Raw genomic sequence first — 24,343 nt, 5'->3', positions numbered from 1 at the left:
TATGAAAGCTCTGTCTGTGAAACTGCCATATATACATTTATGTAACCGTGTGTGTGTGTGTTTTAACTCTAAATAAGTGTATAATATGGGTTTGGTGCATCATCATCATCATCATCATCATCATCATCATCAGCAGCAGCAGCAGCAGCAGCAGGAGGAGAAAGCCACTGTGCTTGCAGGTGTTTCCCCTTCAAACCACACTGAGCTTGAGAAAATCCCACAGACTGGCAACCTCCAAACGTTTAGGAAGACAATAGGGATTTTATAGCATAATCATGGTGCTATATGTTGGGTTTTTTTGCCCTGTATCCATCTAAGATGTATTGTAGATTCCCTACAATTAGAATGAGAGGGCCATGTTTGTTTTGCTAGTGATAAAATGATTAAGCTATTTATAAGAAGAAGAAGAAGAAGAAGAAGAAAAAAAAAAGTTGAACTTGAAAGTAAGGATTCCAACAGCAGAGCCACAGTGCAAAGTTTAGCTGAACCAGCAGCAGAGAGTCAGCGTGGCCTAGCGTTCACACCAGTTAACAATGAGCTCCTTTCAGTGTTTAGATTGCATCTATAACCACGTCTGGGAAAACGAGATGTAAACAAGTTTAATGTTTTAAGAGTGAGCGGGAGAGATTCAAAGGAATGTCCTCAGCCGTCTATTTCCTGGCTTTTTTTTTTTTTTTTTGCTTTCTTGCTTTCTTTCTTTTTTTTTTAAGCTGCAGGCTGAGAGTTATTGTCCTTATCTGCGGTTGTTGGGGGGCACCCTGCTCGTTAAAGAGCCAAGGCATCGCCATTTGAAATGATTACTCGTTATTTAAGCGGACAAGCATTTTATATGAGTGAGTTTGAAACTGGCTCGAATTTCCTCCCCTGTTAATGAAGCTAGGCTATATGTTTTATGGTCGTTTTTCTTTTCTTTTTTTTTTTTTTAAAGTCGGCGTTTTCTTTCCATAACAACAGGAGGGGAGAGAAAAAGGGGGGTACCTGAACCACATTGTTTTAGGCTGGGCTAAACAATCGATTATTCATTAACTTCTTGTTGGATGGAAACCAGAAACTTGCATTAATCCATTCATGAATAATGAATGATTTTAATGGCATTGATTCAGCCGAACTACATGTTATTATGTTATAGCTTGATATATACAGCTGGAATAATAAATAATAAAAAATAAAAAAAAATAAACCATATTTCGTTCCAAAAATATGTTTTTAATAAATAAGCAAAAACAAAAATGTACATTGGACGGAGTTTGGAGACTTGCTAAAGAACGTCGGTGAAATACATCCATGCAGCAAATGACTCTAAATTGCATTGGTCCCTTTACAGGCGTACTTACACAGGTATGTACAATATGCATTTATTTATATATATTTATACTTTGGTTTAAAGTCTTTGGAAAACAAAATATATATCCTTCTAAAATTAAAGATTCTGTTGAAACACAGGCCGAGCTTTGCGCTATAACATTTTTGGGCTATACACATTGCAGGTCTGTCCTTTCCCCTCTCTCTGCCACACACACACACACACACACACACACACACACACACACACACACACACACACACACACACACACACACACACACACAACCACACCCGAAGAGTTTGTACTGTAGTTGTGGGTCACATTACGTCTCTTCGCCATGCCCTTTGAGGTCGATGGGTTCTTCAATAATCCCTTTGGTCTTCATACTTTGTAGTAAACAGTCTGTGATGGAGGGAAAGAGAGAGGCTGCATTAAAAATCATTATTGAAATAGAAAATACAAATGCTAACTGGATGAATGACACCTATTGATTTTGGCTTTTGTTGTGCAGATATATCTGATGTTTTTTAAAACATTCACTGGCTCTAGCGTGTGGGAAGTCATTAATGAATCGATGATTAGCCACTGAGCTGAGTAAAACCACATGGCAACAGAAAAGCAGGACCATTTTGTATATGAATGTAGTCCTACAGCTGCAGTGAAATACTGAAAAAAGACACACAGTTACTGTGGCTTTTAGTTTGAAACACCTGAGTAAATTCACGCGTTTTCTTTTCGCTGTGGATTAGTGGACAGCCCTAAAACAATACAATCTAATTCCTCAGAGCGACATGAAGCCCTGAGTCATTATAGAAATATACCAGTAAGGTTGGTAAAGGCTATTTTTACAGGCCTTTTCTTGTTATAATGAATAATATCTTCATGTGGATTTTAATTTTAAAGTTTTCCCCGTTTTAATCTATGCAACAACGTGAATAATAAGCCTTGTATTTCTAGAGTTTTTCATTTGTAAGCCACATATTTTGAAAAGGAGAAGGACAGTTTCTGATGTTGCTATAAAAGCTACAATAGGCCTTGACGTTATAATCCTTTATTTTCTTTTACATTCCAAGAAGGTCAATTAAACTCAGAATTACTCAGAGAAAAACCTTCAAATTGCCTGTGTTTACACAAATCACTGTAATGAAGCGTATTCATCTCCCCCACGGCCCCAGGATTGGTTTACAACAAAGCCTCACTGATGGGCGGTCTGCTAACTACATGTCGGGCCCATGAGAACTAAACAAACACTGCCTCTAGTTAATTTAACCCAAAGTGTTATTTAGTGGGAGCTTTATTCAGAAGCAGCCTTAAATTAACCGCTCATACTACAATACCCGTGCCTTTATTTTGTAAGCGCCATGCTTATTGCAATACCCGTGCCTTTATTTTGTAAGAGCCATTGCTGGTACGTCAATTCAATTATTATATAAGCTAAAACGGACTTAAAAAGACAAGGGGGTCTTTCCTAAAAATTGACAATATGTCATCAATTGAGTAGATTTTTTTTTTGCGCCTCTGTTGCCAAATGGCACGTTTACATGTAGTTCACTAAAATCAAACCAGAGATTGCTCGACTCCAACTCCGAGAAGAGATGAGTAGCCTGCTCTCAGAGCTGTCAGGTGTATTGTGATGACGCTGCCGGAGCGGCTCTTCGCTGTGTGGGTTACTGTATCACTGACACGGGTGGGTTACTGTATCACTGACACGGGTGGGTTACTGTATCACTGACACGGGTGGGTTACTGTATCACTGACACGGGTGGGTTACTGTATCACTGACACGGGCTATCAGGACATGAGCGCACCAGGCTACAAATCTGCAGAATGACACCAGCAAATCCTGACTGCCTGTTAACGCGGGCCTCTGTTTTTATTGTCTTGCACTGGCCTGAACTTTTCATGTCCAGCCGAGCTGCCCATTCCTGCGGTCTCCACACAGGAAAGCACTCTGTTGTGGATATAAATTATTCGTGGTGGCACTACAGCTGCGTTTTTCGTGCGGCCCAGTACTTTTTTTTTTTTTTTTTTTTTTACCTCAGTCATTATGAAATGTTGTTAAGAGGGACTGAGGATTAACAATTGGCTGATTAAATACGTTTCTGGTCAAAAATAGAACTGCATTTTTAATTCTTCATTTGGCCTGGCATGTGAAAATGATCCAACACTATTATTTGTATTAATCAGCCTACTTCCCACCGCCTAACCATTTCCCTCAAAATAATTACAAGTTTCCGTTTTCCAAATCCTGAACTGAATTTATTAAGAGTTTAAGGTTCGCTTGAATGTAATCTGGTGTCTGTGGGTCACCCAAAGCCTCGCGCACAGCCGCATCTGGATGCACACGCACAGTTGGAAAGATGCTGATGCCTCGGTGTGAAATGTGTCACACACACATAACACGCGCGCACAGGACAGGCGAGCTTCTGAACATTCAACAATTTAAACGTTGGTGCACATTTGATGCGCACGACCGTTTTGGTAACCATCTAAACATCTGGGAAAAGTCACAGTATACAGATAAACTGTGAATCTGCCTCATATAGGCTACTGTAGCTATTCCAGCCCGCATCATCATTATTTAATAGGCCTGCTACTTTGTTTATATCAGTCATTTTCTTATGAATTCCCTTATTCCCCTTTATTTACAATGTGTCCAATAATAAATACATTCTGACTACAGATACTATTAATATAAGATTTCCTTTGCTTCAGTCTGTGGTACCCACCGCTTTGGCATTGTAAGTGAAGGTCTCTGGGTACTAGTGTGATGCTGACATAGACCAAGCGCCCTCCATCCTCCACACGGAGAATGCGTAACTGAGTCTTTCGTGCGCAACGTAGCTGCAGCTGGACATCTTGTTGTCCATCTCGTCGCTCTGCAGCACCTGACAGAGAAAATCAATGTATCTGGAGGCGAGCTTCAGCGTCTGTATCTTGCTGAGTTTGTCCGAGGGCAGCGTGGGGATAATTTTGCGCAAAGACGCAAAGGCCTCGTTCAGAGACTGAGTCCGTTGCCTCTCCCGGACGTTGGCCAGGACCCGCTGGTTCTGCAGCTCCTCGTACGACTGATTGCTGCTCGGACTCGCCTTTTTAACCCGTTTAACCGGACCCGGGCTGCTGCCGCCGCTGCTGTCCTCGCTGGACTTTTTGCTTTGTCTCCTCTTCCCCGCGAAGCGTTTCTGCCTTCTGTCCAGCTCCTCCTCGCTGGTCACCAGACTATCCACTGGGGAGACCGGAGAACTGGAGCCCTCTTCCATTTCTTTCTTGAAGAAATGCAGGGATAGAGCAGAAAAAACGCTGTCCACCTTTGATGCCGTGGTTACAAAAATAGTGAAGATATCCGTAAAGATGAGGGGAATAATGTCAGGATGCCTCACTCTCTGCGTCTCTTGCTTTAAGAAGAAACTGATTCGAACTTGAGGTTTGCACGCTTCTCCTCCTGCAGGAAGTTTTTTGCTTAATGTTTTTTGGAAACTTTATCCCGGTTTCAGATGCTAAATAGTTTTGAGAGTGGAAGGGGAGGGGTTAGGAGGCCGGAGGGGGAGCTAGTGCGCGCCTCGGTGCCCTAATAGGCAGGGGGGACCAGTCATGGTTTCATATGTCTGAGATGTGACTGAAACAAGGCACTTATTTACTGTCAGAAGCAACGGGAGTGTGTTTGATTTTTCCTATTTAAACGCACGGTTAGTATTTGTGTTTTTTTAAACCACAATTAATCATACTATGAATGGTGGGTTGAATTATTACATATTGTCCGGATTAAACGTTTGTTACGCACTTCTTATAATTATTTTATTCATCTCGAATTACTGCTGATTATTTTTAATATTTGGTTTAGATTATGAACTAATTTATATACAATCTAATAATATTCCCTCAGAGCAAACATCTCAATATCTGTAAAATAAAATGTATGAAGGTTGAGGGTTGTATTAAAGTAAAAATGTTAGTCTGAGCCACGCCAGTCAACCGTATTAACAGCTGTAAAAAAGAAAGAAAAAAGAAGCCTGTGTGCCATGTACAGTTACTCTCTGCAGGGCCTTTTATACGTGGTCTAACCATCCGTGTACATTAAATACTATGTTTTCCTCTTAGCTCTATGGAGGGCGATTTACGCACAGATTCGTCGAAATCTATCCGCTTGATCTTTAATCGAATCAAGTCCGTTCGCTCTCACATTTCCTATAATGTGTAAGTCAAACAGGAAGGAGGCTTAAACTAACCGAGGAGCTCTCCGGTTTCTGCAGATACCTCCAGCGGACGATGTCCCCATGCGTTTTGTCAGCGGTCCACCTCTTCATCTGTCATGCCATTTGTTCCCTACACAGAGCGGCGCACAGGTGGCTCACATTATAGAGCTGAATATATCCACTGCCAAAATGCACAGTTTGTCCAAATCAGCAGACTGACCTCGAGAGATTTCTGTGGGTCCATATTGTTTTTTTTTATTTCTTTTTGCTATGGCCAGTGTTCTTTAGCTCCCATAAAAATGTCATTTCACTTGTCATTGTTTTTTTACATTGTACATTGTAAACGAGTTCATCCCTCTTGCTTGAAAGATGTTTGTTGCATCAAATATCAATTTGTTCTTTTAAGGGGGAGTGATGTGTTCTTATTTTTGAGAATATCATTTTTTAAATATTGAAATAATGCAATTCAGACTTTTCTTTATCTGAAAGACATTCCTGCTTATTTTAAGGAAAGACAACTTTTCGATGTAAGGTTACATCTTCATCAAAGTCCTCAAGACATCTGTGTTGCACCAGCAATTTTTTGTTATTTTATACTGTTGTGTCCTGGCCTGCCTTGGTTGCACCAGATTGTTGTGGTCTGCAGAAGCGCAGAGAACTCTCTTTTTTACCTGACAACTATAGTCATATCTTTAATCTTTTTGTAGAGTAGGCTACTTTACCCCCCAAAACACAATATTGGATGATGTTCCTGAAATTATGCTGCTAATGTGAGTCTCATTAATCAAATGGTAGTGAATAATTGCCTCTTATTAGGAAGCAATTTTGCTAATTCACACTGTTGTGTACACCAAGAGTATCTGAAAATAGTCAAACTGCAGTATCGTGAGTGCATGTGCCCATGCTATGTGTTCTACGCGTCTGGGGAGACTGGTCGCTTTAAATGGGGCAGAACCGAGTACCTCCTGAAAGTTACAAAACATTATTTGAACCCATGAGTGCTCGCTTGGTATTGGGACACATCCTGGTTTTCCCTTGAAAGCTCCCCTGGCCTATAGGAAACCCTGGTCTGCTTTGTGTTTTAAGGTTCCAGTGGTAATAGTGACTGTCACACTACTTTTACTCAGTGCCAGAGCTCTTAATTCAGACCCTGGCATGTGCCTCAGCACGGGTCGAAGTGTGGTTACATTTTACTCATACAACCTTTACCAAGCAGGTAATGTCCTACACATGCAAATATGAAAGTCGTGCTTAAACAAGTGCAGTGCAATGCATGAAAGGAGGAACACACACACACACACACACACACACACACACACTTTCCCTGATTATGCCCTCTGACCTCCTGCTCCCTGCTCAGCTGCAGGAGGCCTCCTTGCCCAGGGGAGAAGGTTCTGTCTTGCACAGTGAGAGGCTGATCCTGCACAGCGTCTGTGAGGTTGACTCCGCATATACACAAGAAGAAAAAGAGCGAGGGGGGCCCCTGGCCAGCACTTTTCCATCCGCTGTATATGCTCTGGGCAATGATAAGCTAGCTCGTATTCAAAAAGGTAAGCAGCGAATGATGAGGATGACAGCTTGCCCCGGTCTCAAACTGATAAGAATTCATTCCCGATCATATTCCGCTGCAGAATATAATGTGAAAAACTGTGAGAAAGCTTCAACGTGATCAGTTAACATACATTCTTGCAAGATTCATTTAACTCTGTAATGTTAAAAAATCTATATCATTTTGAGTTTTTTTCCTATTGAAAATCATTAGATATTAAAACTTTATCCTGAATTGATGATTAAGTTTACCTCGGCACGGTCTGTGAAAACATTTTGAAATGGAAATATAGGCCGTAATATCCATAAGAGGAAGTCACTGGCTTATTTGCTCTGTTTCCCCTGTGGATGTCAGTAAGTGATTCATGTATATCCCACCTAACGCTCCTTGGAGAAGAGAGGAATTCTTGGTCTCGGTGGTTCTCGCAAAAACCCCCCTGAGAGAGATGAAGAGAGCGAGAGACGGAGAGGCAAAGACGGCAGAATGAAGTGAGAGAGGGATGACCTGCCTCTCAGATCAAAGATAAGCTTGGGCTGTAATTCAGCAGAGCAGAATGACGTACCTCTGTCTTGTCTGACACCCTTAAAACCAGCTCCACATGAGTCCAGGGCATGGCCTTAATAAGCCCAGATCCTTTCTGCTGTCACATCAGTGAAAACACATCCTTGTCGCATGCACAGCCTTCTGCCTCCTTCACATCTACCTCATAAATAGAAACGACTGGTCGAGAGAGACAAGACGTGAGGCCAAGAGGTGTTCAGAGATACAAAACCGTTTCGGAGAGAAGAAGAGAAGAAGGATACAGAAGAAAACAGAGGAAAGAGGCCAACTGTATGGCTGTGTGATGATTCCCTTAGTCTTTGATCTGACAGAGAGGGCTATGGACGTGTGAGGGAAGTTATGGAAGGGATGATTTGTTAGAGGCTGTGATGAGTGGAATTCCGCTGTCCATGTGCCTGCCAGGATCGGTTACCTTTGACTTCAACCCCCACAAACACTTGTGAGGCTCACCCCAAATGATCTTAAGGAGAGGATCAGAAGCCATGGCCTGTGTGCAAGCATACTGTATGCCTGCTTGTGTGTGTGTGTCTGTGTGTGTGTGTGTGTGTGTGTGTGTGTGTGTGTGTGGGGGGGTGGGGGGTAAACTCCTGTACAGTATACATTATCACCTGATTATTGAATGCACTGTCTACATCTGTCTTTCCATACACGCACTTGCATGTGTGTGTGTGTGTGTGTGTGTGTGTGTGTGTGTGAGTGTGAATTAAAGTGTGTATGATTCAAAAAGTGATTCAAGATGAACCAAAGATGTTCGGCAAAGCAAAGGCCCAGCTGGTTCTCATTGCACAGAATTGCAGGATTTCTGAGGTACTATAAGCAATAAATTGTGCTTGAATGATGAACATGGAAGGTTCATACAAAAAATAAGTTCACGGCAAACACAAACGATAAAATACTACAAATGACTGGTCTCCACAATTACAAACACAACATCAAGTACTTTAGCTCAGCTTTTTCTTCTTTAGACCTTTTCTAGTCTATATATCGACGACGTTTACGGGATAGCTCTGGTGCCGCCGGATGTCCCTCACCTTCCGTTTTCTTTGTGTCTGCATTCTAAACTCCGGTTGATTTGGGAAACATCCTCCGAGCTAATTATGTTTATCTTTTTGTTCTAGGAAAATTCTCGACAGCCATTTTAATCCAGAGCGTGCCTTCCTAGTACACATGTTCCACCAAAACAAGTTCCTTCCCGAGGCTATTTTGCAGCGGCACCGTACCTGCGTCCTGCGCTTAGCGCCTCACCAGACGATTGTGATTGGTTTAAAGAAATGCCAATAAACCAGAGCACTTTATTCTCCCGTCCAGGAATGTTGTGTGGACTAGCCAGACCTTCCTCCGCAGCGCTAATTCCTTCTTGGTATCATAAAGGTTTAATACTCCTTAAAACTCAATTTTAAGAAAATGTCCCTTTTGCTTTTTTTGTCACTAAAACCATGGTCCTAAAAAGTGGGTTGGCTTCCAGAGTTTGACAAAAACAAAAGCTTTGTCTGTTTTATTATTCTATTCCAGTAAAATGTGACTCACATGTCAGTTCTGAATAAAAACTTGCACGTCAGCCTCAACGGCAATTGGAATTTAGCGTTAAATTGATATGTATGAAAAACATTGCAGCCTTAAAAAAAAAACAGCTCATTATGTAACTTCAAAAGAACAGTGGTATCAATCAGAACAGATTAAGCATGTTTTTTTTCCTGTTAAAAATAGTTATGTTACTGAAGTTCTTCTTCGACAATTGCACAACCTGCAGCACACAGACACAGGCTTTCATTATTTGCAATAAGAAAAGTGTCACTTACAGTAACATTATCAGTCACAGGCAGTGTCCTAGAGCCTGTATTTAGCAGGGGGCTCTCTACAGTGAATTAAACAACAGGCAATATTGGTGAGAGGTACATATTGAGCAATAAAACCATAGGCACCGCCAGTCATAGAGTCATTCTTCAGAAACTCTCAATAACGCTAAGTGCCCATTCATTCTCATATCCACACTTCTCCTTTTTGCTGCCCCAGGGCTGATGACAAGGTGTTTCTGAAATCGCATTAGGGGCCCTTTCATAAAGGTTTCATTGGGTAGTGTGTAACAGCTTGAAGCATTTAGGCTTTGTTTAATACGATGCAGACTCGCTGCTCGATGCTTTGTCTCCTGTGTGTAAAGGAGCCCGCGATGCCTGAGACCCCCACTGTCAGAGTTTGCTTTGATATCTGGAGGTGGAGGGGAAACAGGGCAGAATAACCCCCTTACACACCCCCTAAAAACCTGTATGCTCAATACCTGACTCTGCCCTGCTGCCCTGTAGAGTTATGGCCATCCAATGAACAAGCCAAGCTTTGAAGTGCAGCTCTCCGAGGCTTTACACCCTGTGGGAGATGTGCGTGAAGAAAAGAAATCGTGATATACAGTAGTGTGTCCGTTTCAGGCACATGCTGTGTTAGGTAAGGTAGCCTGGTTCCAAAATTCTAACTGTTCATCAAAAGCTGAACAATATAAATACATAAAAGAGCTTTTTGTAATATATCTATTACACTTAATGTCAAAGTCGCCTTTGTCTAAAGTGACTTAGTTTTTTCCTCATTTACAGACACAGAGGGATCAATTTGGGGTTTGACACGTGGACAGGGGTAGTTGGATCAAACCACCTACCCCTTTGAGTAATGGCCAACCTGCTCCACCACCTGAGCTATATATATATATATATATATATTTTTTAATATACACACGCGTGGATTAGTTATGGAGGCCGCAGTATGCTGTTTTCATAGGTTTTATCCAAGAAGAACTCTCGGCACAAACCTTAGATTCAACGCACACTCAACTCAAGTGCACTTCATTGACTTGACAGTTACAAAAAACAGTGTTGCCAGAGCAATTATGTTGGCTAGAACACAATTATGTTCATTATGCATGTACTACTTCCAGAATCTGAACTTTAACCAGGCCAAACAAGAGGGAATGGGGGCAGGTCTTGTCGATAGGGCCAGAGTGAATTTGCAGAACAAATCACGGAGAGACTCAGGTGCTGATGAGGGCAGCCTCCTGCACAAATAATGTGGAGTAATTAGTGCTGCACTTGTGACCCGGGTGCCAAGGTAAGCACGGTCGGCCCAGGATCGCAGTGTGATGTGTTAGCCAGGTGGCCCGACTAGACTGGGCTGCAGCGAGGTTACACTCAGCCCGGGGTGGTTGGGGGGAGGGAGGCAATGCAGGAAGGCTGGGCAAACAGGAGTGGTATTTGTTCTGCTGATTGGGTTAGGACAAGTACGGTGAAGATCACTGGATGTCAACACGGGGGTGGCATTTACAGTCCACTGTCACGCCGCTCAGTGTCACCTGTGTCACCAACAACACCCTCAGCTCTAGACTGTTAGTTTATCCTGAAGCTACATGGCGATGAATCCCCTCTGTGTGGCCCAAACTAGTAGAATAATTTATGGAGTTACACTCCGAGGGGTGTAACGTTTCATTTCACTGCTGCTAACCCTGATAGCTCTCTTAGCTCACTCTGCGAACACCTCAGTGCCTGAAAAGCTGACACTGTTTATTTCTCTCCACACAGTGTGTTTGCACTGGCCACCAGGAGGGCCACAGTTCTATTCTGAGGAGGAAATTATTGAATGTTCCAGTGCTCATCTGAGAAGGCTTCAAATGCGTGGCCCCCCCACTGTTCAGGGCCCTTGAGAGCAGGCCCCCGGGACACATTGTGAAGACGACACCGCATTTCTCCTTCACACACTCTGATCTGAGTTATTAGCTCTGAGGCTCAGAGCGCGGGTTTTGTGAAGAGGAGCAGCAATGAGAAAAACAGGTGAGCTATTTAACTAGAATTTCACAGCTATTAAAGTGCCAACACACTGGGTCACCATGGCGATGAGTGCAGGGTGCAAGGCTTCAGGGGAGTCAGCATTTTTATTTTTTGAGAGTGGCGGATGTTTGTTTTGCTTTTAAAGTTTTTTGGGTTAGAACGATTTGCAGAATGTACTCACTTCATTTAGTTTTGACGAGGAAATAGAAAATCCTCAGCAGAGGAAGAACAATTGCGCAAAAAAAAAAGCTTCAGCTGAACACTGTTGCACCATTTAAAAATACCTTACTTCTAACAAAAGGAAAACCAGCACAGCTTGTGGCTGTCAGTATTGAGACATTCCCTCTGCACAAAACAGTGCTTTGTGAAATACTGCAAAAATACTTTTATGCATCCAAGATGCAACTGACATATTGAGAATGGCAGTTTTTGGTAAAAGAGGCTTAAATTATACATCGGTGAGCATTAAGAAGCCTAAAGTTGTCATCTCTTGTAGATTCAGTAAATCAGGCCGGATGACACTGCAGCTGAACGCTGGACATTTGCAGAGAGATCACACCACAACATGGACATGGACTTTTACATTGTTGCTGTGGGGGAGGATACGTGTCTTTCTCTCACTGTCTGACCACAGAGAGATACATTGTACCTGTGATATAGTAGCCACATTTTCCATTTAGTTTGCCATCCCTCAGTGGACACTCCAGTCAGACACTATGTCTTCTATCAATCAAGTGATATTTATTAGATACTTTGTATTTCAAAGCTAAGATGCTACGAACTTAGTGTGGCCTAAATTTAGGCCTTGTAGAAAACTTCCAAGGACTATTTTCTTTTTATATACATTTTGGTGTAAAGTTTTTGATTTGCCCTTTCGACAGGGCTGTTTCAGATCTCTTCCATCCAGACCCCTACATTGTTCCAACAGGATGTGATGCACTAATTATATTTACAAGTACAAGGGCCAGACTCCACATGATAAACACACCTGCCAGCGGATGGCAGATCAGCCTCACAGTGTTTGTCAGTGTAAGAATGCCGAATGTTAAATCAATAAACTACCTCAAAGCAAAAAAAAAAAAAAGAAGCCTGATGCAGTCCACAGACTATAAGAGTCTTACTCATTCTGGCCCCCAAAATGTTCCGCTTGGCTGAATCATATGTCATCTGAATGGTATTTAGAGCTGTTTTCGAGGGGTCAAGATCTCACGGTAATGGCTAGAAAATACTGCATGGGGTCAAGTCATATTGAATTTCTAACTATTTGGTGTCATAAATACCTAAATAGATACATAAATGGCTAATCATAAAGTTTGTCCAAAAAAACAACAACGTAGCTTTCAATGGAGTGTTCACCCACCGACATCTCATGAGCTTTATCAGTGAATGGAGTTTCCTCAGTTGTCATGGGGAAAAGTTTTTTTTCAATAATTTAGAAAAGTAGCTATAATTTAAGAAATATTTATATACTTGGTATTCCATTAATTATCTCTAAAATACAGAGGAATGCTATCATTTTGCCAGTAATGCCCAACTACACTTATGTAAATTTGAATTTTAGTTGCTTCTAATGTCTGAAATGTCATTGTGTAAATTAATGTGGTGTATTTATATCACATATTGAGATATTACCTCTCAATGTTGAATGCCAGTTGATTAGTATATGATGCTGCTCCACTTAAAATAAACTATAAACTGATTATTCTGTACTTGTTTGTGAGGTTCAGATTTAGGATGAAGTGCTTCTTTTCAGCTTTGTATGTGTGACTTGTGCACCCTGAATATATATCAAATGCTGCAGACACAGAGCTTAACACATATCAGACCTTGTCAAGACAGTTAATGATAAAACAATTCTAAAGCTAAGATCTTAAAGCTATTGATTCTGACACAAAGCATCAGAAATGAATAAATCCCTAAATAGATTTAGCCAACTGATACCACTAGGGGGACCTATAGGAGTCACTGAGCATCAGAGTGCCACAAATTCCATCTGCAATTTGTTACTGTTAACAATTTTGTTAAAGGTCCAAATCCTAAACTAGAATTCAACTCTGAATTATATTTCATATTTGTTTTATTTATTTAAATAATGTTCGTCTGCACAACCTGTTTCATTCTCATAAGAAACAGGTTGTGCAGAACATCATTATTTAATAAAAAACTGGTTGGGATTATTTATACATAATCCAGGGTCTGTGCCTTAACATCGAACAGGTGTACAGTATGTGGATGGAGTCACGACAACATCTGTGACACCTGTAAGAGCAGTGACTCACCAACATGTTTGAACACACACACACACACACACACACACACACACACACACACACACACACACACACACACACACATAGGGACAATGGGACAGGTTTTCTCCCCAAGAATCGTGTCAAATTTAATTTTCTAGCACTTTTGCTGAGCACTAACACATATTTGATGTTTGATTTTTTGCATCTCATTAATTTGGTCTCTAGAATAACTATGGACCCATTTTGTGTTCACTGTCCGTGACCAAACCAGAAATTGCTCAGCTATACATCACCCATAAGCTAGGTCTGCTAGACATGGCGTATACCTCATAACTGGGTTGTTCTTAATTGTTTCCTAAGGGCTCCATTAGTGGCAGTAAAAGTACACGTGTAGAAGAAGAATGGGGATGTTGTTCACTCCCCTTTGCCTGTTTGACACATCTGACCTGCATGCTTGGAGCAGCATCTGTTGACTGTTGAGAGAAAAGCTCAGGCTATATGAAACTACACTGCTGAAAAAAATTACAAATTACATTTAGTGTCACCATCTTTACATGCTTTACATGCTGCATCATATAGACTGATATTGACACTAACAGTCATTTAAAGTTAAAAGCTGAGTAACAATTTTGAGCAATGTGAACGTGATGCAAAAATGGCAAGGGATGGGAAAAACAGAGAGTAGCGTATATATATTGGAACAGTGCATACAACTCTTCTATTTGACGGACACATCTGTTTGATATTTTAGGTTCAAATGATTTCCTAGGGATTTTTAGATATTGCAATATCAATCTAAAAAAATATTGAAAGGCTTGCCATGACATTTTGTACATACATTCATGGTTCCCAAAGGATGCATCCTTGTGACTTTGGTGACACCCTGACTTTTTCTGTAGTACCACATGCGATTGATATGCGAGTGAAATGTCTCAACAATTGTTTTTGCATGTTCCGTATTATATTGTTATGAAATTTTGATAGAGACATTGTGTGTCCCCTCACAGTGAATTGTATTAACTTTGATGATCCCTTGAATTGTCAAAACTTAAATGTGTCCAATACTTTGGTTTATAACTTAATACCCGCAAAACTATTGACATTCCCAATCAATCTGATCTGTACTTTGTGTTTAGGGCTAATAAGCTTAGCATGCTATCATGCTAAGCTAAGATGGATAACCGGGCAAACATCATACCTGCTAAACATCAGCATGTTAGCTCTGTCATGTTAGCATGCTGACCATAGCATTTAGCTTAAAGGGACAGTTCATGCTCGTGCTAATTGGTACTAAGTTGAACTAATACTTTGATACTGCTAGCTAACGCTACAGCTCAAGCGAGGTGGACGCCATTAATGCTTACATCTCGGGCTGTCACAAGCCTCTCGTCCACGAGTACGCTTCCTTCTGCGCGGTAATACGGTTGGCAGGTGTAGTTCAATAGAAAGAAAATAGTTCCTATATGAAACTGCTAACGTCTGCGGATTATCTTAACTGGCTCATGAGTTTTGGAAAGAGACAGCTGTTGAGGTTTTCAAATGTATTTTTGGCGCTAAGAGCACCGCAAGCCCAGTGCCATCTAGTTCCATTATATTGGAGAGAAAGCAGACATATCTACAGCCAATATATCCAACGCTACACAATTCACACCGAAACAAAATACTGGCAGATGAATAAATAGCACTACAGGTAAGAGGAAAAATATGTATTTTTGGCTCCCTTTAAAGCACAGCCACACAGAGCTGCTATGGCTATCTACTCTTGTGTTACTGTCTTGTCTTGTTAGCCAAACAGGCAGCACTGCAGTAACTGGTTGAAATAGTTAAAATACCAAAAATGTAGCCTACTTGTTCAACTGAGTTGATTCTTCTCAAGTTACAGTTAGCTTACAGTGATTCAGAGTATTTACACAATCAACAGTTTCCTCACTCCCATACCCTAAGTTGAAAACAAATCACATTTACTAATTTTTACTGTACTGATAATACAATAATATTATAGCTCAATTATGACGCCAGTTGCAGTTGTGTGTTTTATTTTTGTAATGCCACTGCAAAGTAATAGGTATTCCATGTCCCTAGATGATGACGTGTTATACAGAAATATAAGATCATTTAAACCAAACTGCTAGAAGTTTTTATTTCTGAACTTCTACATGAAAATCCTTTTTCCTGTTTCTAAAAGCGACTTTGAGGGTTGGCTCGACTTTTACCAGCTGTCTATCCGTCATGCTGTCAGGCACAGCAGTAGGTTAAAGCTGGGAATAAAGCTCATTCTGAGGAATGACACCTGTAACACTAATCCAGGTCAGCGCGCCACTTGGACTCACTGTCCTGAAGTGTTGACTACATTTATGGGGTGTGTGCAATAAGAAATTGGTTAAACTTAGTCCTCTGGTATGAATAGAAAGAGTCATCCAAATCTAACTGTAATTTGTTGAGTCATCTATAAAGCTAACAGGAAACAAAACCAGAGACAGTAAGAGAGTATTGTAAATATATATTGGCCTATTATTAAAGACCTCAATACAAAACAAAACGTTATACCACAAAAAAAAAGGTAAGGATAGGATGCTTTTTTATGATCCTGAGTAGAGGGCATTGGTAACAAATACATAACACTATCACAGAAATGTGCTTTTCTGTGGCGATCCATTTCAGGAAAATTACACTTTCACATAAGTAGCTTCAAATAAATTACAAAAAACACATAGGTCATATTTGCGTTACAGAAGAAGAAATAATCGCAGTTTGTTGAAATACATGTCACAAAAAGAATAAATATAAATAGGCCATAATTTAAAATAAATAAATAAATAATACAACAGATAATAGAGGTTGCACATGAAACGAGCCTTATTGCAAACAGCACCTGACATGCTAAAACACATTAGGCTGATCTGCTTCTCACGCCCATTGTCTCATTTACATGATCAAGGCTCTTTTTTAACACATCGACTCCCAGACTAATGAGCAAGAGTCCAGAAAACACTTCAGCGCTACATGCAGAAGTATGAGCCCTTAGCAAGTCCATTCAGTCTCATGCCAGTGTGCCCCTCTCGCTCTCTCTGACAAGTGCCATCCATTTAGACAAACAATGCCAACCCTCTTTCCCTCCCCAGCCCCAGAAACAATGGCTCTCAATTACCAGTCGACAATAAATTAGAATATTAAAAGCCACGGAGGACGAAGGAGTGGGTGAAGTTGAGGAAGCCTGAGGTGTGTGACCCGATGAGAAGTCTGCAGATGTCGATCGGTCGGCTCTGTCATGCAGGCCGGCCGCCTGTCTTTGACATGTAGAGAGAGACTGAGAAGGGGGAGGAACAAACCTGAACCTCCGCCCCGCTGCCCTCTCCACACTCAGGGTGCCCCATGTTCCTCAGCTAATCCCACTTTATCCAAGAGAGGCGGGCTGTCAGATCTGGGAAAGGGAACACGGGGGCAGAAGGAGACAAAAACAGGACAAACACATAAGTTTTGATACATTTTAATGACTGTTTAACAAGTCTTGGGGATAAAGAATGGGGGGCACACTTACTCCTGAAAAGCCCCATAAAGAGGCTTCAGAGCATATTCCCACAGAATGAGTTAAGTGCATGGAGGCAGCAAGAATACAATTAATTGTGTTTCGGTAAATTGAGGCTCATTTAAGAGCAAATGCCCGGGGAAAACACACCTGGGGAGAAAAGGGTGCATAAACACACAGTAAGCTGCTTCAAATGACGTGTTCTTTATGTCAGTACACTGGGATCACTGTGAATAACAATAAATTATTTATGTCTTTTGAAAAAGCATTAGATTGTAATTCAATATTAAAGTCCTCAATAACAAAGATGCAGTCTACAAATGGACCATTGTGTGTTCACGGTGTAAATGTAGGCTTGAGCTTTATGTGATTATGTCCTTATCATGACATGATGTTGAGACATATTTGGCTAGTCAGCAGAAGCTTAATTGAAACATGAAGGTATTTTATGTTTTACTGTGTTCATGACAGGACTTCTTTTCATGTAGATGTGGATTAAATGGAAAATAAATATATAAATAAATATATTTAATGAACATGAAATATGTTAATGTGTTAAACCATGAGAAGTTGGTTCTCTAATATTGTGAAAATGTATCAAACAATGCAACATTTAGCAAAAAACTGTATCAGTTAAGGATGATAATTAATGATAGCCTACTATAATTAGACATACTTTACTTTATTAATATTGATCTTTATTGATGTAATGCCTCTGTCAACACGTGTGAATTGCCGGAAGTTAGTTAGGTTTAACATTACTCTGATCTCATCTGCAACTGAAGACTCAATCATTAGTTAATGACAGTTTTATTATGGCCTAATGAGGGTGATCATCTCACCGCTTGTGTTCCAGATGGCGTTGGTCTGATTCTTGTAGCCATTCTTCATGCACTCGTCCACATAGGATTTGGGGTCGCAGCCCGACATGAGGATCTCTCTCAGCAGGTCGATGTACGCTATGGCCAGCCTCAGAGTGTCTATCTTGGACAGCCGCTTCTCGTAGGGAAACGTCGGCACATGGCAGCGCAGCTCCTCGAAGGCGGAATTGATGCTCAGCATCCTCTTCCTCTCCCGGATGTTGGCGGCATGTCGTTGCACCTTGTAGGGATGATGGGGCACCAGCCGACGCGCCCTGCGCTGGGCCACCTCCAGGGGGTCGTCCATGGACGAGCTTTCCCCTTCAGCGCAGACATCCGCCCCCGGAGACAGCACGTCGAGGTCGGTGAGGGTCAGCTGTGCGTCCGGGAACATGGACTGACTGCCGAAGGAGGACCAGGGCGAGAGCTGGCCGCTGGCTGTGCTGTAATCCAGCAGGAAGCTGTCCAGCTGGTTCTGAAACTGGAAGTTTGGGTCCATTTGTCCCCAAATGGCAAAATCCGTAGTGCCATCCTGGTCGAAGTCAAAAAGCATGTCCTCCATATTTAAATGGCAAAGTGAAATGATTCAGTTTATTTTCCAGTCTCTGAAGGCAGCGTGGCTTTTCGTTCATAAACTGGTAACTGCCTACCTGCATGTGGCTGAATCTGTGGAGTGTGACAGCCCCATGGGCACATCTCCGGGATTAAATACTTCCAGGGCCTCCACGTTTCTCGGCGGGTTGCTCTGGCCAATTCTAAAGACTGAAAGGGAGCTCTTAAGAACACTTTACCCCTCCTTGTGGATCGTTCATTGCTTTAAAAACGAATTACAAAGAAATCAGTTGATCTCCAAACGACAAAAAGCGGGGAAAACACGTGTCCAATTATAAACTTCCCCTGAAGTAGTCCCGCTAATATTGACAAAAAACACTCAGTATTTAGCAATCATTGGAGGGCTTGTACCGAGCATTATGGCGCAGCAGGCCATGCAAACCCGGTGGCCTCTGAATGGGGTTTTATCTATTAAAGCTCAGCTGACAACAAACACTACTGTCAGAAACACATGAACGCCCTTTGTTAATGCTTAGTAACGGGATTTTAATGGCAAAGGAGCATGTTCTTATGTTCTGCGTTTGGGTTTATTCTGGTCTAGACATATTTTTACGCACTGAAGTCATATACCAAACAGACCTACAGGACGTAAAAATATTCCAGCATGCATCACCACAACTCGTCCCACATAATTTGGGTCTAGTAGCCACATTAATACGCTCCTAATTTGCAAATGATATGACGGACTAAATGGCAAACCGTGGAGAGGACACACGCTGTAATTACGCTGTGGTTAATCAAATAAGCGAGTTCTTTCTTCGAGGTTGGATGGAGGGCAGCTTGGGGACTTTAATTCAACAAGGCTGTTTGTTTGCAACCCGTGGTTTTGATTTGACAAAGTCCTTCAGTTTGCTAATTTAGAGGGAATCTGTTTGTAAACACAGGCGGCATGAGGCCTTTGGCTGCAGAAAGAGGCTTTATCAGGAGGAAGCAGCTGATTACACCACAATAATCCAGACCACTAACACTGAGACAGGTGAAGCTAGTGACTTAGAGTTGGTGGCATCATCAAACATTGTAGCCTCACGTGTGATGGACAGTTCATTGATTATAAAGTCTTTAGAAAGGTTGCTCTGTGCTCTTGCCAGACAATGGTTGTATAGCCTACTTCATTTTCTAATTTCCGGGTTAACATTTTATAAACCTAAGCCTATAAACATTTTGAATAGTTACCAGGGACCTATGCTGTTGAACCATTAGTTTATGAGTAACTGCTAGTCAAATGCATAGAGTAGCTAATTATTAGTTAATGATGAGTTCATTGAGAAGCTAGTGAGGAACGAATCAGGAACGAGCTGATAATTAATGAATGATTAATGAATACTTCCCTAATAATTCCTCATGGATGTTTTTATAGTGGGTCATGATGAGTTAGAGAACAGCACAAGGGACACAAAGGGTAAGTAAGCATAAGATAATGATAAAGTAATGAGGGATTACTTAGTCATTTTTATGTTTCACTTTACTTGGGGGCAAACAAGAGCAGTAACTAATGTTTAGTTTTGCAGCTGGTTCACAGTTAATTACAACTGAAGAAATGATTCACAGATCTTCATGAATTAATCACCTTTTAATGATTCATTCAGATAGGATCTCCCAGTCTGTTCTCCAGTTACGTTATCATTATCTACTTTATATAGTCCTCCATTAGGAATTATTAGTGCAAAGGCTAATTGATTCATCAATAATCAGCTCGTTCCTGATTGGTTCCTCGCTCAGTTTCTCAATTAGGCCTAACTCATCATCAGCTACTCTATCAGATTTGATCAGCAGTAGCTCATTAATGGCTCACTTGCAGTTAGTTCTTCATTCGTTCCTCATTTGTTCCCTGGTAACTATTCAAAAGTATGTGTATTACTGTGATAATATTATTTGATTTTAATAATTAAAATAAGTGTTACCAATTTTCGGGTCATAACCAGACCCAATGACTCCCCGATCTCAATAAAAAAAAAGCCCAATACTGTAAGCCATATTTCTTGGCATTTTGCTGGTATTTCATGGTCGTTCCTAGATCCACGTTAAATAAGGCGTTGAAATAATGTATTCCTCCTACATAGTTACGGATTTTGATGAATCTAGTATGAATGTGTTTTTTTTGAAAATGACGCACAGACAATTTTTTAAAGAACAATATAAAGTCCACAATCCTTTCGGCATTCTCCTTCACTGAGTTTGATTTCCCTGCAGGGACCTCGGTATTTGTTTCAGGAAACACATCAAAGTTGCTGCTATTTTCTAACGGATTGAGTTACAATAATTAATGAACCGAGCGTTCCAGTGTTGCTCAAACTCTTTTCTTTTCCACCCTGCAGTTCAATTAACCCATTAGACTGACATACATTAGAAAGGACAACATCCTGATTAGTGGGTCCATTGTTATCGCAACTTTGCCAATTAGGCACGATGTGTGCGTTGTATTTGAAATGACTGATTTTGAATTAACGCGTCATCAATTTCACTTTCTTTACATTTCTAATCCCGCATGTCCTCTAATTAATCGGCCAAGGAACACATTTTAAACGGCTCAAATCACACAGGGCTCTCTGTGGCATGGAGCTGTTTAAACTGAATTTTCATTGAATGAGAACAGGTATAAGTTGGAGTGCTTGGCCTTTAATGAAAGTGTGTGAGGTTTGGTGTTGGGCTAAACCACAAAAAATATAATTGAAATCGACTTCAGGAGCTACTTTATAGACTTATAGTGGCTGACGCGTTTTACAGCTCATCGTAGCCTAATAAAACCAATTCAGATTGGCTCCGCAGCACACCGTCTGTTTGTTAGGCTTCCTAATGACTGAAGAAGAGCAGACAGCCTGCGCTGAGGGGAGCGGGCCCTGTCAGGACCTTCTGCCAGCCACATCTCTCTCCCAGCTGACGGCCTTGGTTTGGTCTGCTCCGGGCTGAAGAGACGCGCCTGTCAGATTCAGATCCGCCTTATTGTTTATACAACAATTCAAGAGGGCTGAAGGGTTTAAAAAGAACGAACGATGGTAACCCTTGAGACAATTTGAAAGGACTCAAAGTACAATAAGAATGATAAACTTAACACTGCGCTGGAAATGAGGAAATTTGGCTTTTATAGCTCCCGACTGAGACATGAAATCTTTATTGTATTTGTTATCTTGTAAACAGTTGTTAAAGCGTCGTTTCAGTGTGCCTTAACCAATTCACTCAAACGCAGGCACTACGGCCCAAATGTGGTCCTCCGACGGACTTGCTGTAAAATCCCGTCCAAGGCTTCCAGCCCTAAGGACCGACCCGGGACAGTGTGGACAAGTCAAGTGCGCCTTGGACGCGAGGCCATATGCTCGCTATTAGTAGTCTCTGTGTGGAAAACAAGGAAGTTAATGAAACTGCGAATCAAACGCACATCAGAATGCTCTTTCATGTTCTGTATAATATTATGCTTTTTAATCAGTGACATATTTTTTTATTTTATTTTTTTTTGGGGGTGGGGGGGGTTGTAGTTTGAACAGTGTTAGCTCACACAGCATTGTGTCATTTCCTACAAATGACTGTGCTGTGTTGCTAAACTCTTTTCAGAATCAGTGACAAAATACATTGCATTAATGTCCCAACCTTTCCCTCTTTCTTTCTCTCTAACTTTCAAAATGCCTCTTGTTCTACATCATTTTATGTCTCCCCCCCTCTCTCACACAGACACACACACACACACACAGCGTGAAAGCTGCAGCCAACCAACATGAGATAGTCCACCAGCCATGACGCACATGTTGTTTGTTTGGGTACAAGGCTGATACACATCTTGGTTCTGAAAGCCTTCGGGATCTGTCTTGGCTGCTATGAGAGAATGGCATGGCAGCCAACTAGTGTAATCTTCAGCGGTCGGCCACAAACCGCTCTTTGATCCGCGATGGGACTGAGCCATTACAGTGTCACGGCACATTGAAGCGATAGCTCAGAGCAGAAGTTACCCTTGACCACAGATTAGGATTCAGATAGCCTCAGGCATTTACCTTTAAAGGTAAGCTACAATCAGCAATAATGCAATGAGCACTATGTGCCCAGCTTCAAAGGGCACACTAGTCAACTGAATGAAAATAATGCAGGAAATGCCTCGACTGATTGCATGCAAATCTCTCCTGCATGTGAAGTATTTGTGGATTTGGGGTAACATTCATTTCCTATGAACTGTTTTTGCATCGTTGGGGCGACAACACATGCTTGTTGTGTGATCCTGTTCTCTAGTCATTTGAGTGCCACCAAGACAAACTCAGGTACTACAAAACCTGCTGAAGAAATGAATTTGGTTCTGACCCTTAAAGTTAAGTATAGCAGCCTACTGGCTCTGAGCCCATTCCTGTCTGCATTTCAGGCCCAGGTCTGGCTGGAAAAAGCATCATGGTCGTAAAGTGGGCCTTAAGCAAACACCCCTCCGGGGGCACCACCCCTCTCCCTGGACTAGCGAGAGCGTGAAGCTGGATCCAAGCCCCCGGCTTGATAAAAACACATCAGTTTTGCAGCATGGGTGTGTATACACTGCATGACAACAGGTGGTATTTAGATAAAATGACTTTATATGTGTGCACGTGTGTACAACACATCATACGATTCCCCCTTCACTCCACTATTATATTCATTAATCTCAATCTGTGCATTCATTATGAGACGTTTGGGGTGTGTCTCTGTGGAATGTGTGAAAGGCCACAGAGCCTATGGGAGAGGACTGATCCGTAGGAATGTCGGTATAGGCTGCAATCATCAGTGGTGACACCTGCAGAGGACCAGCTGTCAATACGATTCCCTCTAAAGTCACCGGACTGCAAAAGATGTAGTTTCTTGTCAAAAAAAAAGTTCATTTACTTCATTTGGATTTATAAACAGTTTTTTTTTGTATATTTCCAGAGCTCAAGGACAATGAAACTCCCTCAACCCATTAAACAGCCATTTCAACTTTCAGGTCCAATAAGAAAAATGAAAAGAAAAGTTCTTTCCATGACAGCAACAATATACAGTACTGGAGACATAGGAGATATTCAATAAATGTTTTCCAACTGCATTGGATGCATGCAGCAATATCAGCAATGTTAAACTTTATTTTTCTAGTGTACGAATGAGTCAACCTGTCAAGTTCACACACATTCTGTAATGAGTGACAGCAGCATTTACAACCAAATAAAGTTAGAAAATCAGATCTGAGTCATGATTCAGTGGATTTTGGCAGTTTGGAGTTTACCAAAACTGGCCATAGATTTTTTTCCACCTCTGAAAAATGTTGAAAAGAAGCGCCATGGTAGGTACATATGCCTGCAGAAAAGCTCGCCACATCTCCCCCACAGAAAGTTTTTTTTTTTTTGTCTGGAGCAACCCATCCAGAAACTTCTTTGACATTTCTAAGGATTTTCCATCTAAGCTTCCACTATACTCCTAGCTGCCGCTCCATCGCTATGCTCTCTCCCCCTTTCCTGCCCCGTTTAGATCTGGCTGGTTGACGTAAAACGCATCCTTCCGGTGTGCCAGTGCAGGAATGTCGCCACAGACACCAGACACCACAACTCCGGTATACTGTGAAATACAGAGAGCTTTCTCTGGCAATGATAGGCTTAATCAAGGGCATTAATGCTATTAGTTTAAAACAAATATATTTTGCTCACGCATCACGTCTACACTACTCCCACTGTTGCCCCTCTTTTGGTTCAGTGAATTTCCGGGGTTGC

The 24,343-nt window shown here is 41.5% G+C and overlaps 1 protein-coding gene across 1 annotated transcript; it reads right to left on the bottom strand.

Moving 5' to 3' along the window:
• Window positions 1–1,269: 1,269 nt before the first annotated feature.
• On the bottom strand, window positions 1,270–4,758 carry twist2. The gene is made up of 2 exons (XM_028591816.1): window positions 4,036–4,758; window positions 1,270–1,708 (listed from the first exon to the last, which is right to left on the bottom strand). Exon 1 carries the CDS (start codon window positions 4,564–4,566, stop codon window positions 4,069–4,071), a length of 498 nt encoding a protein of 165 aa, XP_028447617.1. The 5' UTR covers window positions 4,567–4,758; the 3' UTR covers window positions 1,270–1,708; window positions 4,036–4,068.
• Between the last annotated feature and the right edge of the window lie 19,585 nt (window positions 4,759–24,343).

Source organism: Perca flavescens, chromosome 11 (genome assembly GCF_004354835.1).
Source record: "Perca flavescens isolate YP-PL-M2 chromosome 11, PFLA_1.0, whole genome shotgun sequence".
Classification (NCBI taxonomy): Eukaryota; Metazoa; Chordata; class Actinopteri; order Perciformes; family Percidae; genus Perca; species Perca flavescens.
The sequence above is the reverse complement of the archived record's forward strand: the minus strand, read 5'-3'. Positions and strand labels throughout refer to the sequence as shown.

What these genes read in the sequence shown, in the direction of transcription:
- twist2 (XM_028591816.1), bottom strand. Translation starts at nt 4,566, where the DNA reads ATGGAAGAGGGCTCCAGTTCTCCGGTCTCCCCAGTGGATAGTCTGGTG.